A 25499-nucleotide genomic window follows, 5' to 3' on the forward strand; every position below is an offset into this window, starting at 1 on the left:
AAGTCGCTATTTTACGAGAATAAAACCGTAATATGAAGAAAAATGTCATTTTAGTAGCATGAGTTGTAAAAAAAAATGTTATTTTTTAAAGTCGTAATATTATGAGAAACAAACAAAACAAAATAATGATGGAAATAAAGTCAATATATAATGGGAAGGAAGTGATAATTTTATGCAGAAAGTTGAAATAGTAATAGAACAAAAGAACAAAGACAGAAGTTCATACTAAGAATACACATTTTCACCTGAATCACAAAGATGAGAAGCAGTTTTTTTCTTGAAATATACTGCATATAACTTTTTAGCGCATCTGCATGTTGCAAAATATCAACATGGTCCATGTTGCTATAGATAAAAATCTTTATTAAGACTTCACCTCTCGAAAAAATATTCACATTTTTATAGCTTTGGTATCAAAGTATGTACTGTACATTGGTATGGTACAAGATTTGTATAACACAAACAAAACCACCGGACAACGATCCCAAAAACACATCAAAACTGGTTTTGGAATGGATAAAACTGGCAACAGGGACGGAAGGAGGAAGCAAAGGAACAAAAACATGTTTTTGCACATTGCCACAAGACTGCTTGAACATTTACTGGCAACACAACATTGATACTCAGCTTTCCAAAAACGTCACAGTTGTCTGTGTAGTTCAGGAAAATAAAACCAGATCAAAGAATGTACCATGGATGCAGACTGGCACATGACAAACAATAGGGAGAATCAAATTATTGTAGCAAGAATATACAGTATTAGTAGCTTCAGCTTGAGGAAACAAGTTCCATGGTCGTTCTAAATTGTCCAAAACGCTTGTAAACATATTGTTTGGAAGCATATGGAACCTACCCAAATGCATTTGTGCCCACGGGCAAGGTGCCGTACTGCCAACACTTCCAGGGAGGGACTTGGTCACAGCAGTTATGAAAGAACAGACCCTGAGCATTGGGCTTGACCAGAAACGCTTGCTTTGTTTGACATGTTTGCATGAAATGTACAGTACATGCAGAAATATCACATGTAAAGATCATTCCAAGGGGATCACACTTCAGGGGGATTCTGGTCTATTTAGTGGGCACAAGTTGTGCACTGAACATTACCAACATTTGGACATTTATCCGACCCAACTGGGATACTATAGTCAAACAGTGCACATGCACGCCATTGAAGAAACTATGCAGTAACTCTCCAACATGCATCCTAATCTCACTATTCCCTTCGAATGCCGATTGCATGCGTCATGCACAGCAAACCCAGAAACGATTGGAGGATAGGGGTGTCACAAGATCTCCTGAGATAAAAACGTGAAGAAAAAAAAATGACTCTTGGGCGCTAGGCATAGGACAATAACAAATTAATGAATCACACGATAAATGAAAATTACCTTGATCATTTTGCCGGCCTCAATATATTCATGTGTTGTTTTCCTCGTCTCCCGCCTCCAAACAGGCAGGAAGAGAGTTCACTCTGTGCATTGGTTTCAGCACCCTGGCACGTTTGTTCCATAAAACAACGGCATGAATGGAGTGAGCCCTTTTGTCAGTCATACAGTCTCTTGTCACGGTGGGTGGAGGCGGGGCCGTTAGCATACACACACAGTGCAGGAGAGTGTAACATAGTAGAAATTAAAGTAGTAGATTGCAATATATTGTCATGTCTTTTTCAACTTTTCATTGTAGTTTTTTAAAGAGGAATGTTAAAATCTTGTATCGGCTGTTCTCGTAGACCCAATCTCGTGCATTGTCCTGTCTGGGGAACTGAGTGTCTCGTGACACCCCTGTTGGAGGACATATTTGAAAGTGTCAAGTAATCAATTTAAGACAATTTCTTGTCGGGAAGGAGAATGATTTCACAATCATTACTGGTACATTCTTAGTCATAATCTATTCTCTTGTGCCTGCGCTCTAAAATATGCTAAAACGGGTAAACAACACGTAAAAAACATTATTCTTCTCTCTCGCTCTTCTATTTAGCTTTTAACAGTTCTTCTAAAAATCTTACCAAACATCTGATTTAAGAAAAAACAACATTTCTTCTCTTTCCACTTTTCTGTATGCTCCACGCATACTCGCGTGAAGAGATGTCCGCAGAGACATCCAGTGGAGGTTCGGTAAGTCCCACTTTGCTCATAATGTCTAGCTGCAAGTCCAAGGGTTCCCTCTGGCACTGCTCTGTGATGGAAATGGCAGGCTGAGCAGCTGATGTAACAACTGCATTTGATTAGCCTGGCCTGGCAGACCGCAGCTCTACACTTGTACCGCACCCAGAAGAACCACGACTCATTAATGCCTTCCAGGCCGAAGATGTGGTGATTTCATGCTGATGTCATGGCCGTCGCCAACGATCACCCATCAAAGTGGGTCACGAGTGACACTACGACAGGTTTGTTGATGTCTGAAGAAGGGGCTTTGGTGACATCAATGGTGTGTTCACAGTTAGGGTCCAGCTGGGGCACTGCAGTAGCCGGCTGACCCAGGGAGGCAACCATGAATAGAAAGTCGTTGGTACGATGAGGACCAGTCAATGCGCCACCCCTCATCGCTTTGGTAGCGACCTTGGAGGAGCTCCTTAAACTTGAGCCTCGTCGAGGAGCCTCACAATTCAACAGTGCTCGGAAACATCTGTAAAACTGGAGAAAAAGGCACAAGAATTCAATCAGGAGTGACGTCTGGTGTAAAAGTGTTGTGAGAGGAGAAAAAGCCAGGCATGATGGATATAATCATGTATTTAATCAAGTACAGCGGAGGTGTCCAAACTTTTACGGTAAATTCAAACCACACAGGGCACGTTGATATTTTACATTTTGAAAACCAGCTCATGTGGATATGCTAACTATTAAGTCACACCTTTTGGTGCAACCTGGACACATCATCATTGATGTGCCTGTGGTCGGGGGGTCTTTTGGGTCTTACATCAGACACCCTCACCCCGATGACCCTGCCGGGGGTGATCAAGCCCCGACTAGTGTCCAGCTAGCGCACTACGCCACGCGGCCCCCCTCCTCAACCAGAGCCCCCGTGAAGCCTTTTCAGCAGCTTCCATGATGTTTTTTCATGGACCTTTGCCTGTGCAGCCCACAGATTCCTACGAGTCCCAGGACTCGATATAGAGACTGGCCTGCAACGCCCCTGCAAGCCACTTCAATGGGTTGGCAGCGGACTCTCCACCCATTCCTTCGACAGTCAGAAAGCAGTTCAGCATACTTGGCCTTCTTCCTCTCGATAGCGTCCTCCATCCGATCTTCCCAAGGGACAGTTAGCTCCAGTAGCACCACCTGCTTACCTGCACTGGACATAAACCACGTCTGGCCTGAGTATTGTTAAAGCAATGCTGTGCGGGAATCTCAACTGTTTCCCAAGGTCCACAAGTAGGTGCCAGTTCTTTGCTGTTGCCAGCAAGCCACCCTGGGTGGTCTTCTTTGTGGTGTGGGGCTTCTCTCCTGCTCGAACAAAGGAGACGGTACCCTTGGAAGGATGTTTCCACTTGCTAATGTTAATTCCCGTGCCGATGGTGTCTGCTACTGCTCGCAGCACCTGGTCATGGCTCCAACGACACCGACCCTCTCCCCAGGCCGTAGGGCAGCAGCTGAGGGTGTGTTCTAATGATCACTTCTTCTGGCAGAGTTAGCAAGCAGATGAGTCCACCAGGCCCCAGGTGAACAGGTTGGAGGGGCTCGGGAGAACGTCATACACTGACTGGACCGGAAACTTAAAGTGGTATGGCTCCATCTTCCAAGTTCTGGCCAGGTGATACGGCCAGCAGCATACTCCCACTTAGTCCACGCCCCCTGTTTAGACATGCCCACTGTTCTGCTAAAGCAAGCTTCCTAACAACTTCTATGTATTGAAAGAAAAACAGCCTGCATGTCAGCTTTGTGTTATAGGTGACAAAGTATATTATTAATATGAACGTTTTCTCCACCGCTCATTTTCCACTTGTGCTGTTTTTCTTTTTATTTATTTACTTATTTATTTATTTTTACAAATTTTACAAATATTTCAACTATCTTTTTACAAATATTTTGATTTTGTTTTTGTAATATTCCAATTTTTTCCCAATTAAATTTTCCAAAAATTGCAACTTGATTCATTTCTCTTTTTTTCTAATATTCCGACTTTAAAATTTAACATTAAAACTTTATTCTCCAAAAATGTAATTCTGTTCTCATAGTATTACAACGTTCTGCTGATAAAACAACTTTTTTCTATTAATATTAGGACTTAATTCTAATATTTCGTAAATTTACTACTCCTTTTTTCCCACTTTTATTGTTGTTTTTGCTGTAGTTGTATTTGAAAAATATTCCGAAGGCCGCAGGCCGCACTTTGGACACCCCCGATGTAAAGATTTCTCCCTCGTCACTATTCTGAGCTTTTAGAGTAGAGCTACAACAATTGATCGATGAATCGATCATTCAGTTAATCACTTTATAGTAATGGGGTGGGAAACTGGCCACCTCACGATTCCATGTGATTATGATTCAGAGGCCTGCATGTTTTTTTCTGATCGATAGTTCGTCAATTTTTTCAAGCACAATTTTTTTCTATATATAATTTATTTTTACTCACTGTGTACGACTAAAACCAAGCATATTTGTAATGATCCACAATTAAAATAAACATGAAACAGATTATTTGACTTCTATTATCTTTTAATAATTGGAAGGTTACATCTACCAACATATTTCCCATTGTACAGAACCAGCAGGAAAAGTAGAGTGCACCAGCAACAGCGTGTCTAAAATGAACAAACTTGAGCATATTCTGAGTAACCAACATAAAAAAATCTTCCATTATTCACAAATAAATAACAGACTTCTGAATTCAAACTAAAATCCTGAGCATAGAATCTCTGGCAAAATAATATTTTTGCTGTATATCAAAGTCAAAAACAGCTTTCATACAAAATATAGATTTCTGTACCAGCGGCTCTCATACAAGAATAATGCTTACAGACGTCATATTATAAATAAACAAAAAAAACTAGGCTGCCCTTACTCACAATTGCAGTGTCAGTGAAATAACGTTACGATGGGATGTTGTATCTGGGTTCCAAAGTGCGCAACAAAGCACGAAAGCCCTGCTTCTCAACAACCAAATACAGCCACAAACCCTTCGCAATAAAAGTGTTTCAAGCAGAAACATTTATCCTAGTTGGGTGGAAAATGTGTTATCACCTGCTCGATGGTTCTCTGGTTGGCTGTTTTTCCTCCTGGTTTGGGTGTAAAAGTGCTATGTGGTTTCTCATATTTGTCGTGTTCCTAAAATATTTTAAGCTTGTATGACAAAGCTCGCTTATTGTCTGGCTCTTGTCCGGCTCATTTTCACCTTCAACTGTGTGAAAGACAAAGTGCTTCCGGACGCTCGCTTTAAATCCAATCCCTATACAGTAAGCAGTTCTAGGAGGTGAAACAAATCAAAATCATGTGTGTCTGTGTACTCCAAAGTACACAGACAAGGTAGGGTAAGTGCACATCATCAGTCAATGCATAATAAATAATGAATTATCCTGGATGGGTTATTGAAAACTTAAAAACGTGGAAGCTTCGGCATTCTGATTTCATGCAGATTTTACTGTTTTACACCAAAGCCCTACACAGCCTAAATCCCAGGGTGTTGCTCAGCTCAAAGTCCAGGTATCCAGTCGGGCTGATGGACAGATAGGAAGATTCTGAATAATTGAGTACCCCAGCAGCAGTTTGACGGCATAACAATTCATTGAGGATGCTTGGCTGCACTTTAAATTCTAGGCATTTCCAAACCGTAGTACACGCAGCAATGGAGAAAGTTACACTTTCACATCCTCTTGCAGAGTTCTCCTTTAAGCGTGGACTCTGATGACACTCTTGAGAAAACGTAGTATACTTAGTATACGCAATGATGTTTATGTATACTTATAGTCTACTACATTTTGTCATGAGTGCAAAATATGATGCAACCGTGAGCCTGTTTGGGAAAATTGGAACTGATCTCACAATACAATGAACAAAACTTTACAACACAAACTGTTACATGAAAATATTACAAGACAAAATATAAAACACATGGCTGAAAGATACATTGATCAGAAATATAAGAATAACATGAGGAAAGTACAAACAGGTTTTACATGGAAGTCAATATTGTTAAACCCACTTAAAAACACAGCATCACGTTGTTGCTAAAACAACTTATCTTAATATGGTTAAAGCGGATGGAGTGCAGTGGTCGTGATTCAGGATTCAAGGCCCCGCAAATTTGCGGATTTTAGGTCAAAATTTTGTTTTTTAATTACATTTTTTAAACTTGAAAATCCCTGCAAATTTGAAAATATTTACTCAAAAACCCAGTTTTTTTTAACTGATTTTTTTTTCTCCAAAAATAATTCAGTTTTTAAAAAATAATTGAGAGCATACACCATCAATATTGCAGTCATATTTGATTGAAAAACATTGAATCCTGAAACAACACCAACCGTAACTGCAAATGAGGTAGTTATCTCAAAGAGAAATGAAAAGTTTTTACAATTGCTGTCCAAACGTCTAAATTATATCAGTACCGTCATTCTTTTATCTTTTACATTTTAAACCCAAACAAGACTTGCACAGCAGGCCACACTGCAGACATGATTTGAGCCTCTTACCAAAAATAAAGTAAACAGCAAAAATGGCTGGCCGTCCAATGCCATGCCATTAACTCCATAATTTGCCCCATAGTAGCTTTGCTCTTTTCACTGCTGATAAGCACTAAGCGGGGGACGCCGCCTGGCTTTTTGCTGTAAGCATGTGCTCATCCCCCAAAATTAAGGAAATGGTGCATGCTTCGTTTTTCCGCATAAAACACATTGCATTCACCAGATGTTGGTAATAATTTATAAATATGTGATAATACAGGTCAAATGTATACCATACATGAACCACTGTTAGGACAACCACAAAGCCATTTCACACTTTGTTCCTTGGTCCTTGAACACACCATATTTGTGTGCTGTGAGATGCAAAAGTTTGTTTGGCTACGGAAGCACTGGCTTCGACAGTCAATCCACAGGCACAGGCAAGCAGTGTGGGTTAATGCAGATTGTAGAAACTTTGCCTTTGTTAGCGTCCAGCCTGACAACCAGGCACAGTGAGACTGATTCCATCGCTTCATTGATCATCCATCATTCATTTGTGGTGAGCAACTGTACATTTTATACTTTAAATGTGTTTAATAAGTGTGTGAGACATATTTAGGACTTAAACCTGGATTGTGGCGCGAGTGTGCAATCAAAATTGAAGAGAAAAGGGGAGGGTTCTGGAGCGTTTGTAACAGTGAGAGACAGGAGGACACCGGACAAACTGCTCTCCATCATGGATAACCCCACCCACCCATTCCAGTTCGGAGTTCTCGCCGACAGACTCCTCCAGTTCCTCTCCCACAGTGAACGCTACAGGACTTCATTCATTCCACATGCCATCCAGCGCTGCAAAACCTGCATTATTCATCATTCATTCACAACATTATTGGACTGTACTGTCTGTCCTCCCTTGTATGCTGTGTAAATTTGCTTGTATTTACTTATATTTTTTACTCGCTATTTGTGAATATGCAAATCTCGTTTATCATATATTCTTTCTATTTGATCGTATTTTATTCATATTGCATTGCATTTTATTTAAGAGCGCTTTTCTTTTTCTTCTGCAAATAACCTACTGTAACCAAGCAATTTCCCTTGTAGATCAAGAAAGTCTGTCTAAGTCTAAAATGTCAACACGAAATTGGAGGAGAAAGTCCTTGCGAAGCTAGCAGGAAGGTTAAAATATACATTTTTATGGGTGTATCCATTACTCGCAACGTAACCCCCTCGCCTTCTCACGAGCTTGTGGATTCAAATACATGCATAATAAATCAGAAACATATATTTCATGAGCTTTCTGCTTCATCCAACAATGTATTTTCTATGTTCAAAAAAGAGGAAACTACAAACACTTCAAATTTTAAAAACACGTTTTTTCACATGGGAGAGTGAGCTGCAAACAGATGCAACTTTCAAGAACTGAAAAAAAAAAACATTCGATTTAAATGTCCTCTCCTCCACGTTCCCAAAAACACCTTCTAAAGCCTCTGAAATATGGTGTGAGGGAGATGGATAAATGGGGGAAAACGTGGCTAAAATTAATAGCATACGAGAAGGGAGTATCAGAGGAAACAAACACAAACAAAACACTGCTGTCTATCAACAGCTGCAAAAACAACTGCTACATGAATACTTTGACAGGAACACACAGCTTGACAGAATGTGACAGCTTGAAACACTTCTTCTGTACATGGCCGACAAGAGTTGGATGTTTACCAGCATATAAACGCTCATTTGGCCCTGTGCAGCGGTACAATGCCGCGTTAGAAATAAAGGCAGCATGGTGGAGCATGGTGGTTAGTCATGTCTGCCTCACAGCCAGAAGATTCTGGGTTGAAATCTCGGCCTGGTGTGTCCATGTTCTTTTCATGCGTGCGTGGGTTTACTCCTGGTACTTGCATTTCCTCCCACAGTCTAAACACATGCATGTTTGGTTAACTGGAGGCTAAATGACTGATAGATTGGTTCAAATCAGAAGGGTTCTTGCCCACTTAGGTCAGCCAAGAACTGATAGGGTTCTTTCTTCAGATTCTTTAACAATAATGACCAGTAGAGTAGTTCCTGTATTCAAGCATTTCCTATCTTTTTCAGGGTCACAGGGGGGAGCTGGAGCCTATCCCAGCTGACTTTGGGTGGGAGGCGGGGTACTCGCCAGACTGGTTTTGGACAGTGGGATGAAACCGGATTAAACCCATGCACGTAAGAGAACATGCAAACTTCTCACAGACGTCGGGGTGGAGATTCAAACCAAGAACCAACTGCAGATGCGCTGCCCGTATGCGCCACTATGCTGCCCCCTGCCGTGTGGTGCAGTATCCAATTACATTTTAAACGAATTTCAGTTGTCCGATGAAAACCATGTATGTCGCTTTTTATTTTCAACAAAATTTGAGCAGCAAAAAAAGGTTTTCATAGCATCGTACTAGTCCCAGTACAACTTCTTCACTTCCAATCTTATACCGATATTGCAGCTATGAATATCATCCGACACCGATATTGATCCAGTATCAACACAACCCATACATGCTTTTATTATTTATTTTGTAGAGTCATACATGTCGCCATTTCCGGTGTATAAGACGCACCTGCCGAATTTACAGAGATAAGCAGATTTGTACATATATAAGCCGTACTGTACTTTAAGCCGCACATGTCCACTGCATAAAATGGCATATTGTGGCACGCACGATTCCGTGAGGACCAGGCAGCTCTTTATTTGACAGGAGCCAATCACGAGCTATGAAAATACTCAAGACGAGCTTGTCAACCCATTGGAAATCGTAGGAAGTCATTACTCAATATAACAGTCTGACTCACTGTGTCGTCTTATAAAGAACGCTAAAATCATCACACAGCAACTTAACACTCAAAAGCTCGGTAAGAAATATACAAGGCAAGTACCAATAAGACTTTAAAATAACAAAACAAGAGCTATTTTTACTTCATCCCAAAATGCATTCGTCCCAACAAAACAGTTCATTGGTTATTGCTGCCGGGGCGCTGCGATGTCGCCCCTGTCCACCAGAGGGAGCCATAGGAGCACAGGGGGAGACTGACAAGAGTAATTCCACCGCAACATAAGTAGCATCGATAACGAATGCTTTACGTTGTACCACCCAGCAAACTTCTCCAACATGCAGGGTTTGTGTAATCTCTGCTGGGGGTGAGAAAAACGCCTCGGGACATGCCAAGCGCTTCAGTATACAAGTATTTCTGTAAGAAATACATTGGACCCCTTTGTGTGTCTGTCAGTAACCTGCAGGTCATCCAACAATGGAGGCAAGCAGCATCTCTCCTCAGCTGTCCAAACACACTGACAAGAGCTCAGTAGACGTAGAAGGCAACCAACAAAGAAATGGAAGGGGTCGGGGTATTCTAATACACACACAGCAAGGCTATAAGGTCAAGCAATCGGGGAAGTCGCTGACAGAAAAATAGATAAATCATGGCAGGGAGATGGAAAGAGGACGTACTGACGAGGTATTTTGGGGAGAGAGGTTGGAGGTATTTCAGAGCGGGTCATCTCCGAATGATCGCATTAGTTTTGGACGGCGCTCTCCGTTATCTGCTCTGATGCTCTGGTTTCACTTCACACTTTGAATTATGTATCTGTTTTTTTAAGTCTTGCTTTGGACATGACTGTGCACAAAAATGCTTTGTTAGCTTTTAACACATACGTTCATTTTATTTTCGGTCCTGACAGACAAAGTTGGTATTTGTTTCAGTTCAAAGGGAACGCTTCAGTAATGCAACGCTTTTTGGCACAAATCTTACAAACTTACAAACAAAATTCTCATTAAAATGAGAATTGGATGATTCATATCATTCATAAACCGTGACGTTGTGAAGCGTCTGATTACAGGGCCTCATTGCAGGACCTCAACATTCAATTTCATCATCAATGCAAAGAGTGGATGTTGTGTCTATTTGTTTCTGTACACAATTCCTGCATGGTTAAAGCCTCACATTTCAGCAGCATCTGATTTCCGTAATGTGGCAAGCAGTTGGGTTTTGTGTTTCATACCGAATCAACTGCTTGTCTTAAACAACAATTTGTGCCCCAGTCAACTTCCTGTCTGAGGTGAAAGCTGGGCAACTGAGGAGGAGGATGCTGATCTGTTTCAGTGCGCAGAAAATGTGATACTGTATATGAAACCTATCCTATATAAAAAGGTACAGAAGATTGTTTCTGTTTGATACAATTGAACACCTCCAAAGTCGAAGTTGTGTCTTTTGGAATTACGCCATCATTTTATGGACAAATCTGACACTGAAGATGAGACTTCAGCTCAGTCAGCACCAAAAGCAGTGGTCACCAACCAAGACAAAGCTTTGTGTTATTATTGGTTGTTGGTGTCAACATTTCAGCTTTTATGCTTTCTCCTTGTAGTTTTTTGTGACGCTGCCACTCCACGAGTTCCCGGTAGTGGGACTAATACACTAATACAGTCTAACTAATAACTAATACAACTAACACTAATACACTAATCCTTCCTAAGCACGTTTATCAACGCGTCACAGAGTAAAAATATTTCAATTGATTGTTTTTAAAAATTGTATTGTACATTAGCATGTATGCTTTTTTTTGTTGCTCTCCAGGTATGCATTTTCTTGCATTTCACCGTTTTCAGTTTTGAGTTCAGTCTCTGAAACTCGGATTATGCTCTTCTGTTAGGGGGGCGGTATACATCACACCAGCTGGCTCCTCCCCCTGCAAACCCTCTTGCGTCGTGTGACGTGCACGTCCAAAAAAAATCTAACCTTGCAGACCATAAAGGCTGTGATTGGTTGGCTTGTAGAAGATTATTTAGTATGTGCATATGACTCGTTCAGAGGGTGTACATTTTGGATCACTATTTGCAATAAAAATGGCGCATAGGTTAGTTTCAGCTGCAATAACACTCCCCGTCTCTCTTTAATTACCATTGTTCGCTTGCGATAAAGGAACCTAACAAGCTAAATAGTCAACAAGAGCTGTGGCTGTTCAGTTAGTCACGTGCTCTACCCTGATGAAGAGCCATAAAACCAGTACTGTGCTTCCACCGTACACTAATGTGACTAACTGGTGTGACATCACAATCGCAGAGCAGGCTGCTGTAGGTTTACACTTTTCTGTCAAACGCAAAGAAAGTTTAAATCAGATTAATCACAAGACCAGTGTGGATTAATTTAGATTAATTGCACTGTATTACTTTTTGTCTCTATTGTGCTTCTTGATGGTGCCCGCATCTTTGATATTAATCGGCCTGCCGTCTTTCGCCATCCACTTAACTAGTTCGTCAGAGGGAGACTTACTGAGGCCTCAAAGTTCAGTGAGAGTGTTTTGCCGCAAGGACGCCGCAGTCACCAAATTCTTGCAGAGGAATCCCTGACTAAGGTATGCTTTGCGTTGATGTGGTACTTTAAACTCGATGTGCGTCAAGGAACAGGAAACTTCTTCCTGAAGTGTGCACACTAGTCTATGTCTGTCAGTTGTTCCATTTTTTTCAATCGTCCAGCTGGATCTTGTTGGTTCTGCCATCAGATAGCGTTGGAGGACCATTTTGATTTTAACTGCACTACGGATGCGTAAAAATATAAAATCGAATTCCCGTAAATTCTGGACTATAAAGCTGCTGCTTTTTTCTTTGAACCCTGTGGCTTAAACAATGCTGCAGCTAATTTATGGCTAAAAGAACGACAGTCCCAATGATGCTTACAGTGCAGAATGGACGCTAATATCACATTTGAAGTCTTATGCAGCGATCGTGCATGTTTTGATCTGACAAATCTAAAGTAAGTTTGATCAAATGTAGAATTACTACAGCTTCTACTTGGAATGCCTGGACCGACGCAGCTGTAGAACTCAATCACTCAAAAAAAAGGAGAAAAAAAGGGAAAAAAGAAAGAAAAAAAGGAAAAAAAAAGAAAAAAAAAGAAGTCACTCAGAACTAACGAGTGGCACTGGGAACACAGAGTGCAGGTACGATTGCAAGGTTTATTGTGTGTCTTTCTGTGTAAATATTCCATGTTACAACGCGGACACCTGCAGCTTATAGATAAATGTGCCCTACATATCTACAAATGCTTTTTTCTCTTTAAATTTGGTGGGTGCTGCTTATATTCAGGTGCGCTCAACAGTCCAGAATTGACGGTAATCATGCAAATCAATTCATCCAGCCCTTGTAATAATATAGCGCAGAAAATAATTCCAAAATGCTTTTCAACAGTGGCACACTTGCAGTCTTCATGCGAACGTTGTAGCCAAAACGTCTCAGTAGGAAAGCATATATTTAATAATGTCCCCTTAAGTGTCACCGCCTAATTAGATTTGCTTTGAATTGCCAGATTTTACTTTGCATAACACTCGATGAAAAACTGTGAATAGAACATGATTGTAAACATAGCTCCTGCACTAAATCTGGCCTTGTTTTTTTTCCCCTCACCACAATGTTGAGGGAGATGCTTCAGCAAATCAGTCCGTCAATCTGTCAGTCATAATGAGGCAATTCCAAGCAATAAAACTGGAATATATTTAAACCTTGCCACCTGTCAGCTCTTCCACATTCAGTGTATCCACTATTTATGAGAGAGATGCTGCCTCAGGGATTAGGCAGCTGTAGAGAACGTATAGGTGCTTCTGCTTAATTGGAGCCATACATGTCGACATGATCCCTAACTGACTTGAATTGTGCACCTGTTCAAGGCCCGAAGAATGGCAATGCAGGTATTTTGTTGCTTTTGGTGTTGAAAAAGTTTTTTTTTTTGCCATCTCAATGAAGCTGCCTAATCCCAGCATGCAGCAGTTGGTTGTTATTGTGCACACGTCTGAAAGAAGGTCTCAGAAAGTAAAAACTCAGACAGACGCGGCTGTAATAACTTCACGATTCTTCCAAATTGCCAGTCAGGGTGTGCTCAACACAGTGGGCTGTGACTACATGCAAGATGTTACAGATGGGCAGATAGTTAATTAGGCATCAGTAATGTTACATCTGGCTGATATTCCTTCCAGAGGGTCTGGACGCTCTGTAACAGCGTCCACAGCAGAACCTCACGTCATCTTTTATGACATGCAAAATACTGTTTGGGGGAAAAAAAAGAGGATCCTATGCAAACATACCCGCAAGTTCTTAGCGTACGTTCCTGGTGGCCTCTTTGGGTCTCTTGACTGGTGGCGCCACGGAAGGATGGGGTGGGAAATGCTCGCCAGCTGTTCCTCGTATCTGTACAGCATTTTTAGTCTTCAACTCGCCTCAACTCACAGTTTCCATAGTAATGGGCTGGGAGGAATTGAAGACTGAAAATGACATACAGGACATGGGTCTTCATCACATGTTGGAAATGTATGGTCTTACAAGTTCCTCCAAGGTCATTTATTTGTGCCTGTGCTGAGGTTTGCACCGGCCGGGTGTTTGTAGATGGAAACAAGATGGGAAATCAAAAAAATATCCCGTGGAGGATGTGGACTCTCACATCTCTGTTCAATATTGAAAAAAACAAAAAGTCACAGTAAAACTGCCACACACCTGTGATATTGATTCAACTGAAATGAATCCATAAACTGCTTTAGTTCAATTTAACGGCTGACTTGCTTGATCATGGTTATATCTACTGCATATTCATTGTTGTTGCATTGCTGTAGCCTGCAATTCAGGAATTTGCAATTTGGAAATGCAACCACAGTGTTTCCCACTGGACAACCTCTAGATGTTGTCAGGCTACACAAAGTAAATGAAGGAAGGCCCGAGAGTTTGTCATTTCAAGGTTATCACCCTTTTAACCAGGGATGTCCAACCTTTTTGACTGAAGGCGGATACAGAAAATTTGAAGGATGTAGGGGCCCACTTTGATACATTTTGTACATGAAAGATGCTAAAACCAATGCAGCGTGGGTCAATATACTGTATGTATAACTATTTGAACAAAACATTTTAGCTTTGGATGATAGGCGACAAAGGAAATTCTTGTTATAGCTAATAATATACAGTACACTCGTAATCAAAATTTTAAGACCCGTTGAAAAATTACAGAATTTACATTTTGCACTGTTGGATCTTCAGGAGGTTCTAAGTAGAGCTTCGGAATGCAAAAAGAAGAAATGTGAGTGAGACCAAAAAAATGGAGTAAGCAATTTATTATTTGTTATTATTTTGGTAACTTTCCAAAAGTTCTCAATTAGGTTTAGATCAGGGGAACACGCAGGATGGTCCAAAAGACTGAAGTTATTCCTCTGGAAAAAGTCCTTTGTCAGGCGGGCATTGTGAGCTGCAGCGTTGTCTTGTCGAAAAAGCCAGTCATCACCACACAGATGAGGGCCAGTCATGACGGATGCCCCCTGCAACATCTCCACATAGCCACTGCCATTTGACGCCCCTGCACAACCTGAACCTCCATTGTTCCATTGAAGGAAAAAGCAGCCCAGATAATGATGGCGTCCCCTCCACTGTGCCACTCCTCAGTGGGATCTCCTTGTCATGCCAGTAACGTTGGAAGCCATCAGGACCGTCGAGATTACATTTTCTCTCATCAGAGAATAAAACTTCCTTCCACCTTTCAATGTCCCATATTTGGTGCAAATTCCAAATGGGCAATTTTGTGGCATTGAAGGAGACGAGGCCTTTGAAGACGTTTTTTCTTCTTAAAACCCTTCTCTAGCAGTCGGTCTCGTTTGATGGTTTTTGGACTGCACTCCGCACCGGTAACAACCTTCATTTGGGGCGAGGAACGTCCCGTTTCTTGATAGACAGCTTGATCCTCCGGCCCACGGACGGTGACATTTTTTTGGGGTCTACCACTTGACTTTTTTGTAACATAACCCTCAAGATCTTTGAAGTAATGTCACAACACATTTTTTGTCTCACTCCCATTTCTCTGCTTACAACCTCCGTAAGATCCAACAGTGCCAAACGTAAAGTAAACATTACTAATATCCGTCTTTCACTCTTTTACTAATATCTGTGATATTATTACTAATATCTGTGGTCCTAAGGACCACAAGGCTGGCAAACAGCTTTTACCCACAGGCCATCAGGCTTCTCAACGAAGCACTCACACACGCCACACGCAACACACGCACACACTCATAGCACTTTATTTATTTATTTATTTATTTATTTATTTGTATGATTTACTTGTATTAATGTCTCTTCTGTTGTTGTTGCTTAATTTATTGGTATATATGTTTATGTGTTTATGTTTCTTATGTTCTTATTCTTTCTTGTGTTTTCTTTCTTTTCTTGGGAGAATGAACAGAATAAGATTTTCATTGCATGGTATAACTGCTGTTTTACCATGCACATGACAATAAAACTCTCTTGAATCTTGAATCTCTTGAATCTCTTGAATCTTTGAAAAGGGGCGTTTGCGGAAGTGACGGCGGCGAAGGCGCAGCCCTCATCTTGAGCAGAGTAAACAAATGAGAATGGCCTGAGAATGGACGAGAGAGAAGATGTTTGCAGTGATCATAGGAAAGATTAGAGCGATGTGCCAATAGTTTTCGAGGAGGAAGACACATCTACAAATGAAATAGAGAGCTTGCAGAACATTGAATTAAGCCGTATTTATTCCAACCGCCGAGGATGGGACTACATGTGTGATGCGGGGGTGTAAATTACCTTGGACTTGCTTATCCTTCAATTATTGTTTTAAATCGTCTTCTTAATGAGCATCAAGTGGTCTTTAGAGCCTTTTTTATTGTGTGATTTGTCGCCGTCACCGCCCTGCCCCCCCACCGTCTTTCAAGACCCCCTACTTTCAAGCCAAATGCTTCTTGTAAAGGTGTACTTGCTTCGTTCAGTGTAGTCTTTAAACGTTCGTCTTTTGGAAAAGAAAACAAACTTACAGCATCACTAGGCCAACACATGATGACTGTTTAGATGAAAAATATCCAGAATGAAGTCGACGAGTTGCCTCTAGGAGGCTTTGTTTACTCCGTTTAAGACGAGAGCTGCGCCTTTGCCGACATCACTTGGGAAACGCCCCTTTTCGAAGGAGTTCAGACCGTAATGGCGCCCGGCACGTAAAAAAAAAATATTTTTACGAATTTAACGTTCGCTTTGAAAAAATGAACAACGTAGAACATAATTACAAACAATATAGAACACATTCATGCAAAGATGAAAAATCATGTCAGTGACATGTTGATCAGGAGTGCATCTCATTAATAATACATTCATTTTATCTTTACAATTTGGTGAAAATGGCCCTTGGGCCACACTTTGGACACCCCTGCTTTAAACCTTTGACATAAATGATTACAACATTGAGGAGAAGACACTATTTTGTGCTGTAAAACACAGCTGAAAAAGGATTATTTCCTCATCACAGGTGAGGTTCTTAAACATAATGACAGGTAAGTTCGTTTTTGTAATTTACATGACAATCGCTATGCTAATATGTGAATTAAAACATGTCCTGTGCAGTATTTAAAAGCTTTATGATGGCGAGAGTGCGGCTGTGAAATGGATTAATTCTGTTTCAATTTTCGTGGAGACAATTCATTCATTCATCTATCAAAACAGAAAGTTGACAGCTGCATGAATGACAGCTACAAATGCAAAATATCACAATTCGTTATTTGTATCCCATGTGGTTGGGTACAATTACTTGAGAAAAGACGTTTTTTTGAAGGCAAATTTGTAATCAGGTTTGTCAACGGACTCAATCGGTTAGAGCATATTGAGAATATTTTCAGAAGCTCACATTTCCCCAACTACGAATGAAGATTTTAAAAAGCCTGTCCACCTAAAAAGACATTCATCGTCTGTCATGCCCACTTTGGCCAATCAGAAAACCTGAAAAAGCTACCACGCCTGACTTGGCCGCGCATTATAACGCACCTGTTTATCAAAATATTGCGGTATCAGATGTACCAATAGCGTGTGAATTATCTTTCAAATCAGCGCTTGCCTCCACAGACCTCAGGAAACACCATGAATGTTTTAATTGGCTGTGAGTGTTTTAAGGTGCACGCACGCACGTCTACCAGCGCCCGTAAGTCATTAGCTCCATGTTCTGTTTTTAAATGGGGTTTAAAAACATGAGATCATGTTGCACACCACTATGATGGAGGTTTTGAACATCTCCACTCTCGCTGAAGTTTTCCAAAAGCTCATTTTTTTTTAGGACAAAAACCTACGGACTGCATGTGGACGAGAGCCCAAAGAAAAAGGCCATAGAAAAACACGCATTTTTAAAATAACCGTATTCGTGTGGACATAACCTTAGATTCCCTTAGATTTGATTAGATTGTCTGGTCTTCACTCAGACAACATTTTCTGTTTGGTCATAGTCTGCATTGAAATTCCGTTGAAGAGTCGTGAAATGGTATGCATCCCAATGTTAACACCAGTTTGCGCGGTTTTTACCTCTTTTTGTCGCTGGAGTGCATTAAAGTGTGGTTTTATGTGTGAATGCCGTTGAAGTGGTTAAAATGACCTAATTCACCACTCATGCAACTAAATGAATCATTTTCTGGAGAAGTTGAGTGTGAACACCAAAATGCTGAAGCTGAACTGAAATGTTGAATGAATGTTGACGTAGAAGGATGGATACTATGAAAAAAAGAACAACAAAAAAAAAAAACGTAGCAGCATAAAATTTAAATATTAAAGAAAAAAGACATCATTTTTTTCAAAGTTATAATATTCAGAGAAACAAACTAAACAAAAAATTGTCATTTCTGGAAAATTACGTTGGGGAAAGGTTTTTAACATGATGGGAATAAAGTCGGCCGAGTGGTTAGCATGCTGGCCACACAGTCAGGAGATCGGGAAGACCTGGGATCGAATCTCCCTCATCTCTGTGTGGAGTTTGCATGTTCTCATGTGCGTGGGTTTTCTCCGGGCACCGGGTACCTCCCACATTCCAAAAGCATGCTTACATGCAACCCTAAATTGTCCATAGGTATGAATGTGAGTGTGAATGGTGCCTCCCGCCTGAAGGCGAGTACCCCCTCTAATGAGGATAAGCGGCATAGAAAGTAGATGGATGGGAATAACGTCATAAAATAAAAAAACAACAACAACACAAATGGAAAAAAAAACAGCTGTAATTTTACAGAGTCAAAATATTAAGAGAAAAAAGTTGTAATCTAATGGGAAAAAGTCGTAATTTTATGAGAATAACATCGCGATATTATGAGGAAAAATAACAACAAATAATTTTAGTAGCAAGAATTTTAAACATTAAAGAAAAAGACATGATTTTTTTTTTTAAGTTGCAATATTATGAGAAACAAACAAAACAAAATAAAGCTGTCATTTTTGGAAAATTAGGTTGGAGAAAAAGTTCTAATATTATGGGAATAAAGTCATAAAATAAACAAAAAACAACATCAGAAATGAAAAAAAATAGGTATAATTTTCTGAAAATAAAACCAAAATATTAAGAGAAAAAAAAGTAATATTCTAACGAGAAAGTCGCAATCGCCATATTAGAAAAAATGTAAATAGAAATACACTAAATCCCCTACTAACGAACATCCGACGTGCGAACACTCGGAGATTGATGTGTTTTGCCTTATAAGTCCATATTTATACTGCTACATGCTTGACCAGCAGAGGGCACTGTGACACTGCTAATGGGACCAACAGATACAGGAAGACGAGGAAGAGGAGAGAGGAAGGCTAAGAGTTTTATGATACAACCCGGACAGAGCGTGTGATTAAAGTTTATGAAGAGTTAATAGGCCTGCTTAATTCTACACCACCCACAGAACACTACCTCTTTTAGAAGAGTCTTTTTTTCAATACTCCTCCTCCTCCACCACAACGACGTATGCTCGACCACTCCTCTTCAAAGGTAAATAACATTTATCATTACGTATTATTATATCATTTTTATTATTGTTTTTTTCATTAATTATCCTCGTTTAACATTACTACTGCATCCAAACTCATATTTACATACATACGCATATACTGTATATGTATACACGTACATGTAGTACCTATATCATTGGTAATATTACCTTTTCCCCGACTTAAGAACAATTCGACTTAAGAACGGTCGTCTGGAACCAATTGTGTTCGTAAGTTGGGGACCAACAATATGCTTTTTTACCTCGATCACAAAGCTGAGATGCACTAGCTACATGTGTTGCTTTACAAAATATCAAAGTGGCCCTTGCATCCTGTCACCCTTTATTAACTGTACTGGTACTGTTTCAGTTACAATGTTAACATTCTTAACTGTTGTACAAGTGTAGAAAAAGCCACATGCTGTATACTTGAAAATGTGCCACAGCAGTATAAAACTCCTGCAACTGTCACAAGTTGAGCAGACGTGGAACGTCTTTGAGCCGTCATCGTATGCCTTCATACTTCTTTTTACGGCTGGAGGGCCAGAGAGTTAGATAGATAGATAGATAGATAGATTGGTGAATTTAAATCAGCTCTAAATGAGACAGATTGCCAAGCATGTCAGAGGAGTGTTGCCGTTTTTGCCCCCAGAAGACTTGTCGTTGAGGCCGTTGTTTATTGGCGAACGCCGCATGCTTTAAACAAGGCTTACGTGTCCAGTACATACAGTGGTGTGAAAAGTGTCTCCTTCCGGATTTATTTTATTTTATTTTTTTTGCTGTTTGTCACATGTTATATTCTTGTAAAATTATAACTTCTTCCTGTTAATTACAACTTTTTCCTCCGTTTTTGCTGTTGTTTTTTAAAATTTTCTTGTTAAATTATATTTTTAGAAAGTGCCGGGGCCGCACTTTGGACACCCCTGGTATAGAGTATCAAGTACAGTCAAACTTGTCTATAGCGGCCACTAGAGGGAGGCTGCAAAAGTGGCCGCTATAGACAGGTGGCCTCTATAGACAGGTTGGCGTCCAGTTTGAAAGTTGACCAGTAGAGGAAAAAAAAGAAAAAAAAAGGGGAAATTTTTTTTTTAATAATAATGTTTACCAGTAGAGGGCACTGCGGACTGTGGATAAAAGTTGTACAGCACTACTAGGCTTGTTATTATCATGGTTCATGGTTTTAATCCTGAACATGCATGAGTCAAACAGTAGCACATCACATAGTACAATTCACAATTTTGCGTGTCCAAAAAGGAGTAGGAAGAAGCAAAGCTTATTTAATCCTACCCCTCATCAGTTTCACATCAGTTGCAATACATTTATTCACCTCTTGTTCTTCCAAGTGTACTTTGTAGGTCTACATGACAATGTAGTGCAATCATAGCCAAGGTTTTTACTTACTAAAAGGAAGCTAGAGGCTTAATAATAACTGATAGAATATATCCACGACCCACAGAACAAAGCTGTGCTAGTAATGTCTTACGCTTGTTTTTTATATTTTACTTTTTATACGGCAGTGTCATTACAGCTTTAGTTCATCAGGAAGTGACGGGAAGTGACGGTGGGCGTCCCGAGCAGGAGAGCTAAGCTCAGTGCTAGCTGTGAGTTTGGAGAGAGTTGGGAAGTGTGTTTATGTTGGCGTGGATGTAAAGTCCTGCAGTGTTCTCCGCTGTTAATAAAGCCATTAATGTGCATCGGCGACGTGAGTCTCTCCTTCCCCACAACAAGCGGCATTACAGTATTGACCAGTGCACACCAGGAAATAAACGGTGTCATTTCTTACAGGCATTGGCTGGACAGCTATGTAGTGGGGCTTGTTTAACCTTTGCCTTGTGGGCAAGCAGGAAGGAGAGACGATGCTGAGAGATGTGTGTGTGTTCTGAGCTGCTGTCTGGTGGCCACGTTCAAGAAATAAAGTTGGCAGAAGAAACAGGAGAAGTTTCCTTCTTTGCTTCGGAGCTGAATAACACTGACAAGTTAACAGACTAGTAGCGAACGGAAAACAAGACTGCTTTGTTTGTGTCAAATACAGAAGATGAGGACTTTGATGGATTTGTGGATGAGGATTGATGAAAAATAACATTCTAAAATACTTCAATTAAGTATTTAAGTATTAAGTATTTAAGTAATTAAGTATTCTAAAATACTTCAATTAAGTACAACCCAACTCAGGTTTGCTCCCGCTGCCGCATGCATGCTAGCGTATGTTTTTTTTTTTTTATTGTAACGTCGCTGGGAGCACGTCCTGTTCCCAGCCTACTTTGCGGTAATGTTTTGGTGCAAATGCTCTTAAAGTTAAATGTTTGACCAGGAAATAGCAAGCTCAAAAGAAGACGGCTTTTTTACGTGGAACAACTGACAGTTTGTGTGGATCTTGTGAATGATAGTGACTGAGCTAGGACTCGGTAATCAAAGTCTACACACGACAGCTTCATTGATTGAAAACGAAACTTTTTCGTGCATGAAGCTTCTACTTGAGTTGGTAATTTGGCCGCTATATGCAGTCAGATATTGACCAAGGGAGACAAAATGGGTGGCCGCTGGCCGCGTTGGACAGGTGACTGCTATACACAGGGTCTATAACATGTAAATTTGCTGGGGGGGATTTTTCAGTGGCTGCTATAGGCAGGTGGCCGTTCTATAAAGGTGGCCGCTAAGACAGGTTTGACTGTAGATACAAATAATACTCTTGCTATATATCTATCACCGACCAGGCTTCGTAAATGAAATGACCTAAAAACAATCTCAAGATAACTAGCTGAGACCCCCCCCGACCCCCCTTACCTGTTTATTCATGAAGACGTAGATGATGGGGTTGACGACCGTACTCGTCTTGGCCAGGACGGAAGGGATGATGCTGGCTTCAGGTGTGACCATGTCTGGCGGTCCGAAAGTGGCCAGCAGCGCCATGATGCCATAAGGCAGCCAGCACAGCAGATAGCAGCCTATCATAATCACCACCATGAACAAGACACGCTGCTCCCGTCTCCTGCTCATCGATGCATTGATCCCACTCACCTGGAGACAAGAAGGTGTAGGAGAGAAAGCGAGTGAGGGGAGTTAGGTTCGGGGGGGTGGTGGAGAAACAAGGTTTTCCTGAGTTAACAATCTCCCATGATGACAATGTTTTCAGACCCACACACTGGTGGGAGACGGAGAAGGGGATGTTAGGATTGGGAGGCACATCACCAAGAAGACCTTGACTATCGACGAGGTGAGAAGACGAGACATCCCACAAAGAAAATGACAGGATTGTACACGCCGTGCGGCGTTATCATGCTCTCTCGACTGAGACAAGATAAAACCAACCCCGGCTCAGACTTTGTCTCATAAATGTAAGCTCGCATTTCACCGTAAATAACAAAGAACCTTGAATTTGATGAAAATCGATTTCAAAACGAGTACAAACAATAACATAAATATTTATGCATGACAACCATTGAGAGCGGCCCATGTCTCGCTGCTTCGTATTCATCTGACTTTTCTTCTTTTAAATTGGAGCTGTGAGGGTGGTCACATGTCTGACGCCAACGGACAGCACCTTAATCTAGTGTGGGTGGGTCACAAATTCAGCTTTTAACAAAGATAATTCATTTTTAGTTTCAATGCCCACCGTCAGAGAGGTGTTAATTTACAAATGTATTCATTGAATATCAAAGTGTAGTGGAACCTCGCTAAGCGTATGCCCCGGTTTGCGAATTTTTCGGTTTAGGTCAAATATTTTCTCCGTTTGCTTGCATTTTCCAGTGTATGCTGCACATCGTTTTGTGTTACGAATACACGTCATTTCTGTCTCGCATGGTCACACGTACAGTTACCTTTGTCATATGACTTGTCAGGAGCTCGCTGTGGGTTTTGACTGTGGAATATTTGGGGGTGTTTTTATTTTCTACAAACAGTGACAGTTAATACTGTACTGTAACTTGCAAGGAGCGACCACATTACAGACCTTACACGGCTTGGGTATGCTGCACGTGTTTGTGTGTGTTTTTGTCAAAACACAGGCTTGTCATTTTAACAAATTTTGCAGGCCGATAATTGTGCTATAAATTATCGTTGATAATAGATAATATCAACTATTTTTTCATTATTTTTCATTAAATGTCATGTCACATTTGAACCACTGGATGGTACTCAAATATAGTGTAGCTGTGTGAGTCATAGAAGGCCTATTGTGGCACTCACTAGTCGGTGAGGAAGATTTAACTCTTTTTTTTTTTTTTTTACAAGCAGAGTAACATCACAGCTGACAATTAACTTCTCATTAACTTCAGTTTTTTTTTCTATCATTCGATTCGTGATAGGCCTAGACACAGTGAAATGGAAAAAGTTCTTGCGCTCCCAATGATCAGTCCCAAATGATTAGTATTCCAAAACTGCGAAATAAGTTAACACTGTGTGTCAATGCAGTCATCAGCTCATTTGCATATAGACTTCAGCTCGCTTGCATTAAAGTGGTAAAACACAACACAGTGTAATCACTCACCGGGGACACATACAGCCGCACTAGCATGCTCTGCTAAATTAAGCTAATCCCACTAGCTGCCAAGATTTTTCGCCGCCGATTTGACATGTTTAGTTCGGGAGAGGGCGGGTTAGTGTTTGTGATGACATTCCGCCACGATTGAGTGGTCCACCGAGGAAACACGAACGTTCCTTCTCCTCACGATGACATCTTCTCGTCCACATTATGTCACCTTCCGTGAGATTCCGCATTGAACAGTAAATTCCGTTTTATCCTCTAATTCTTTTAACGCAGGAATCATAGGGCCCGTAGAGTGCTGCTGCTGTGTGTGAGCTCGCTTGCAGCCTCGCTCAACGGCAGTCCTCAGGTCAACGGCTTGCGTGGGCGCTTTAATAGGTCACTTAAGTGCTACACTCGCAGATGGCAACTGGGTTGACCTTTTGCCTTGGGTCATGCTAGGATTGCGGTCGTCTCCCAGCTAGGACCTTGAGGCTGTGCCTGCTGAGTTGGCGCTTGGGCAGCCGCTTCGCGTTCTGGTCGAGTTCTGGAAGAGTTCCGCTTCGCAGCCACACCCCTTTGGTACAAAGGGCCCCTTGACCCCCAGCCCAATTCATCACTGTTTTCCACGGTCGTTCATGCCGTTGGAACATAGGTCGGCTCGTTTTGTTTTTCTACGTCCTGACGCCCACTGTTCACCCCTCCAACCCCCCTACGATGGCCATTTTAGGGTGCTCAAGCATGGTCTTGCGGGAGCGTGTTATGCTGGGGGACGGGTTTGTGTAGTGGACTTGAGGGGGCATGTCTCTTGCCCAGTTGGCAGTCGGGTTAGGGGAATGGTTTGTACCCCAGGTTTGGGTGTGCAAGTGTTAGCGCAATAAAGAGATGTTCCATCTTTGGAAAGTATTGCTAGAATAACGTCCTGCATGAAACCAACCACTGCGTGCTTTTTACAACTTCTACAATATGAGAAATGAAATTGGAGAAACTTACAATCAAGATATATTTGTACTATCCAAATTGTCATATATGTTGCAGGCACTTGAAAGGTCACCGGAGAGACAAAATTAACGGCGAAACTAAGTCATTTGATTTAAAATAAGCATTGTAATCACACACACACACACACACACACACACACCAAGATCATAAATCCCCCCCAAAAAACATAAACTGCCACAAATCTAGAGCACAAATCATGCGCATACTTTAAGAGTAAGCTTCATGCCAGAGTTTTGGAATAGATGGTAATATCTGCAATCTGAGAGCTGATTAAATGCATGAAATGGCAGAGATCACAGACACATGAAAGGAATGGAGACTACCAGCTAAATGATTGCAATCAGAGGCTGGATATCTGCCAAATGGAACAAGCTTACTAATTGTCAGCCCTAATGAGGAAACTTTTTCATGTGCAAGACAGCGATCCCCGAAAGCGTTAATATTTGTGTTGTGTTTGTTTTTAGGACTTTGTGTCAAAATGTTTGCTTGGAAACAGAAAACCTGTTGATGGTCATCATGTTGTAAGAGGTAGGTAGCAAGACAGAGAGAAAGCATGCAGAATTGTTTGGTGGTCTAGAGAGAATATCTTCCCAGCCTTCCCAGCCACTGATTGAATATATTAAATATCCAATGGCTAACAACCTCCTGCCTTGACAGAA

General features: G+C 41.0%; 1 protein-coding gene across 1 annotated transcript in view; it reads right to left on the reverse strand.

Moving 5' to 3' along the window:
• Nucleotides 1-379: 379 nt before the first annotated feature.
• The window catches only part of LOC129176725 (vertebrate ancient opsin-like), an 81774-nt gene continuing 56654 nt past the window's right edge, over nucleotides 380-25499 (reverse strand). Inside the window, exons 3-4 of the mRNA XM_054767050.1 lie at nucleotides 22161-22394; nucleotides 380-2633 (exon numbers count right to left, since the gene is read on the reverse strand). Of these exons, the coding sequence (XP_054623025.1) occupies nucleotides 2349-2633; nucleotides 22161-22394 (519 nt within the window). The 3' untranslated portion in view covers nucleotides 380-2348. The remainder of the gene's footprint in view (nucleotides 2634-22160; nucleotides 22395-25499) is intronic.

The sequence above is a fragment of the Dunckerocampus dactyliophorus genome, chromosome 2 (assembly GCF_027744805.1).
Source record: "Dunckerocampus dactyliophorus isolate RoL2022-P2 chromosome 2, RoL_Ddac_1.1, whole genome shotgun sequence".
NCBI lineage: Eukaryota > Metazoa > Chordata > Actinopteri > Syngnathiformes > Syngnathidae > Dunckerocampus > Dunckerocampus dactyliophorus.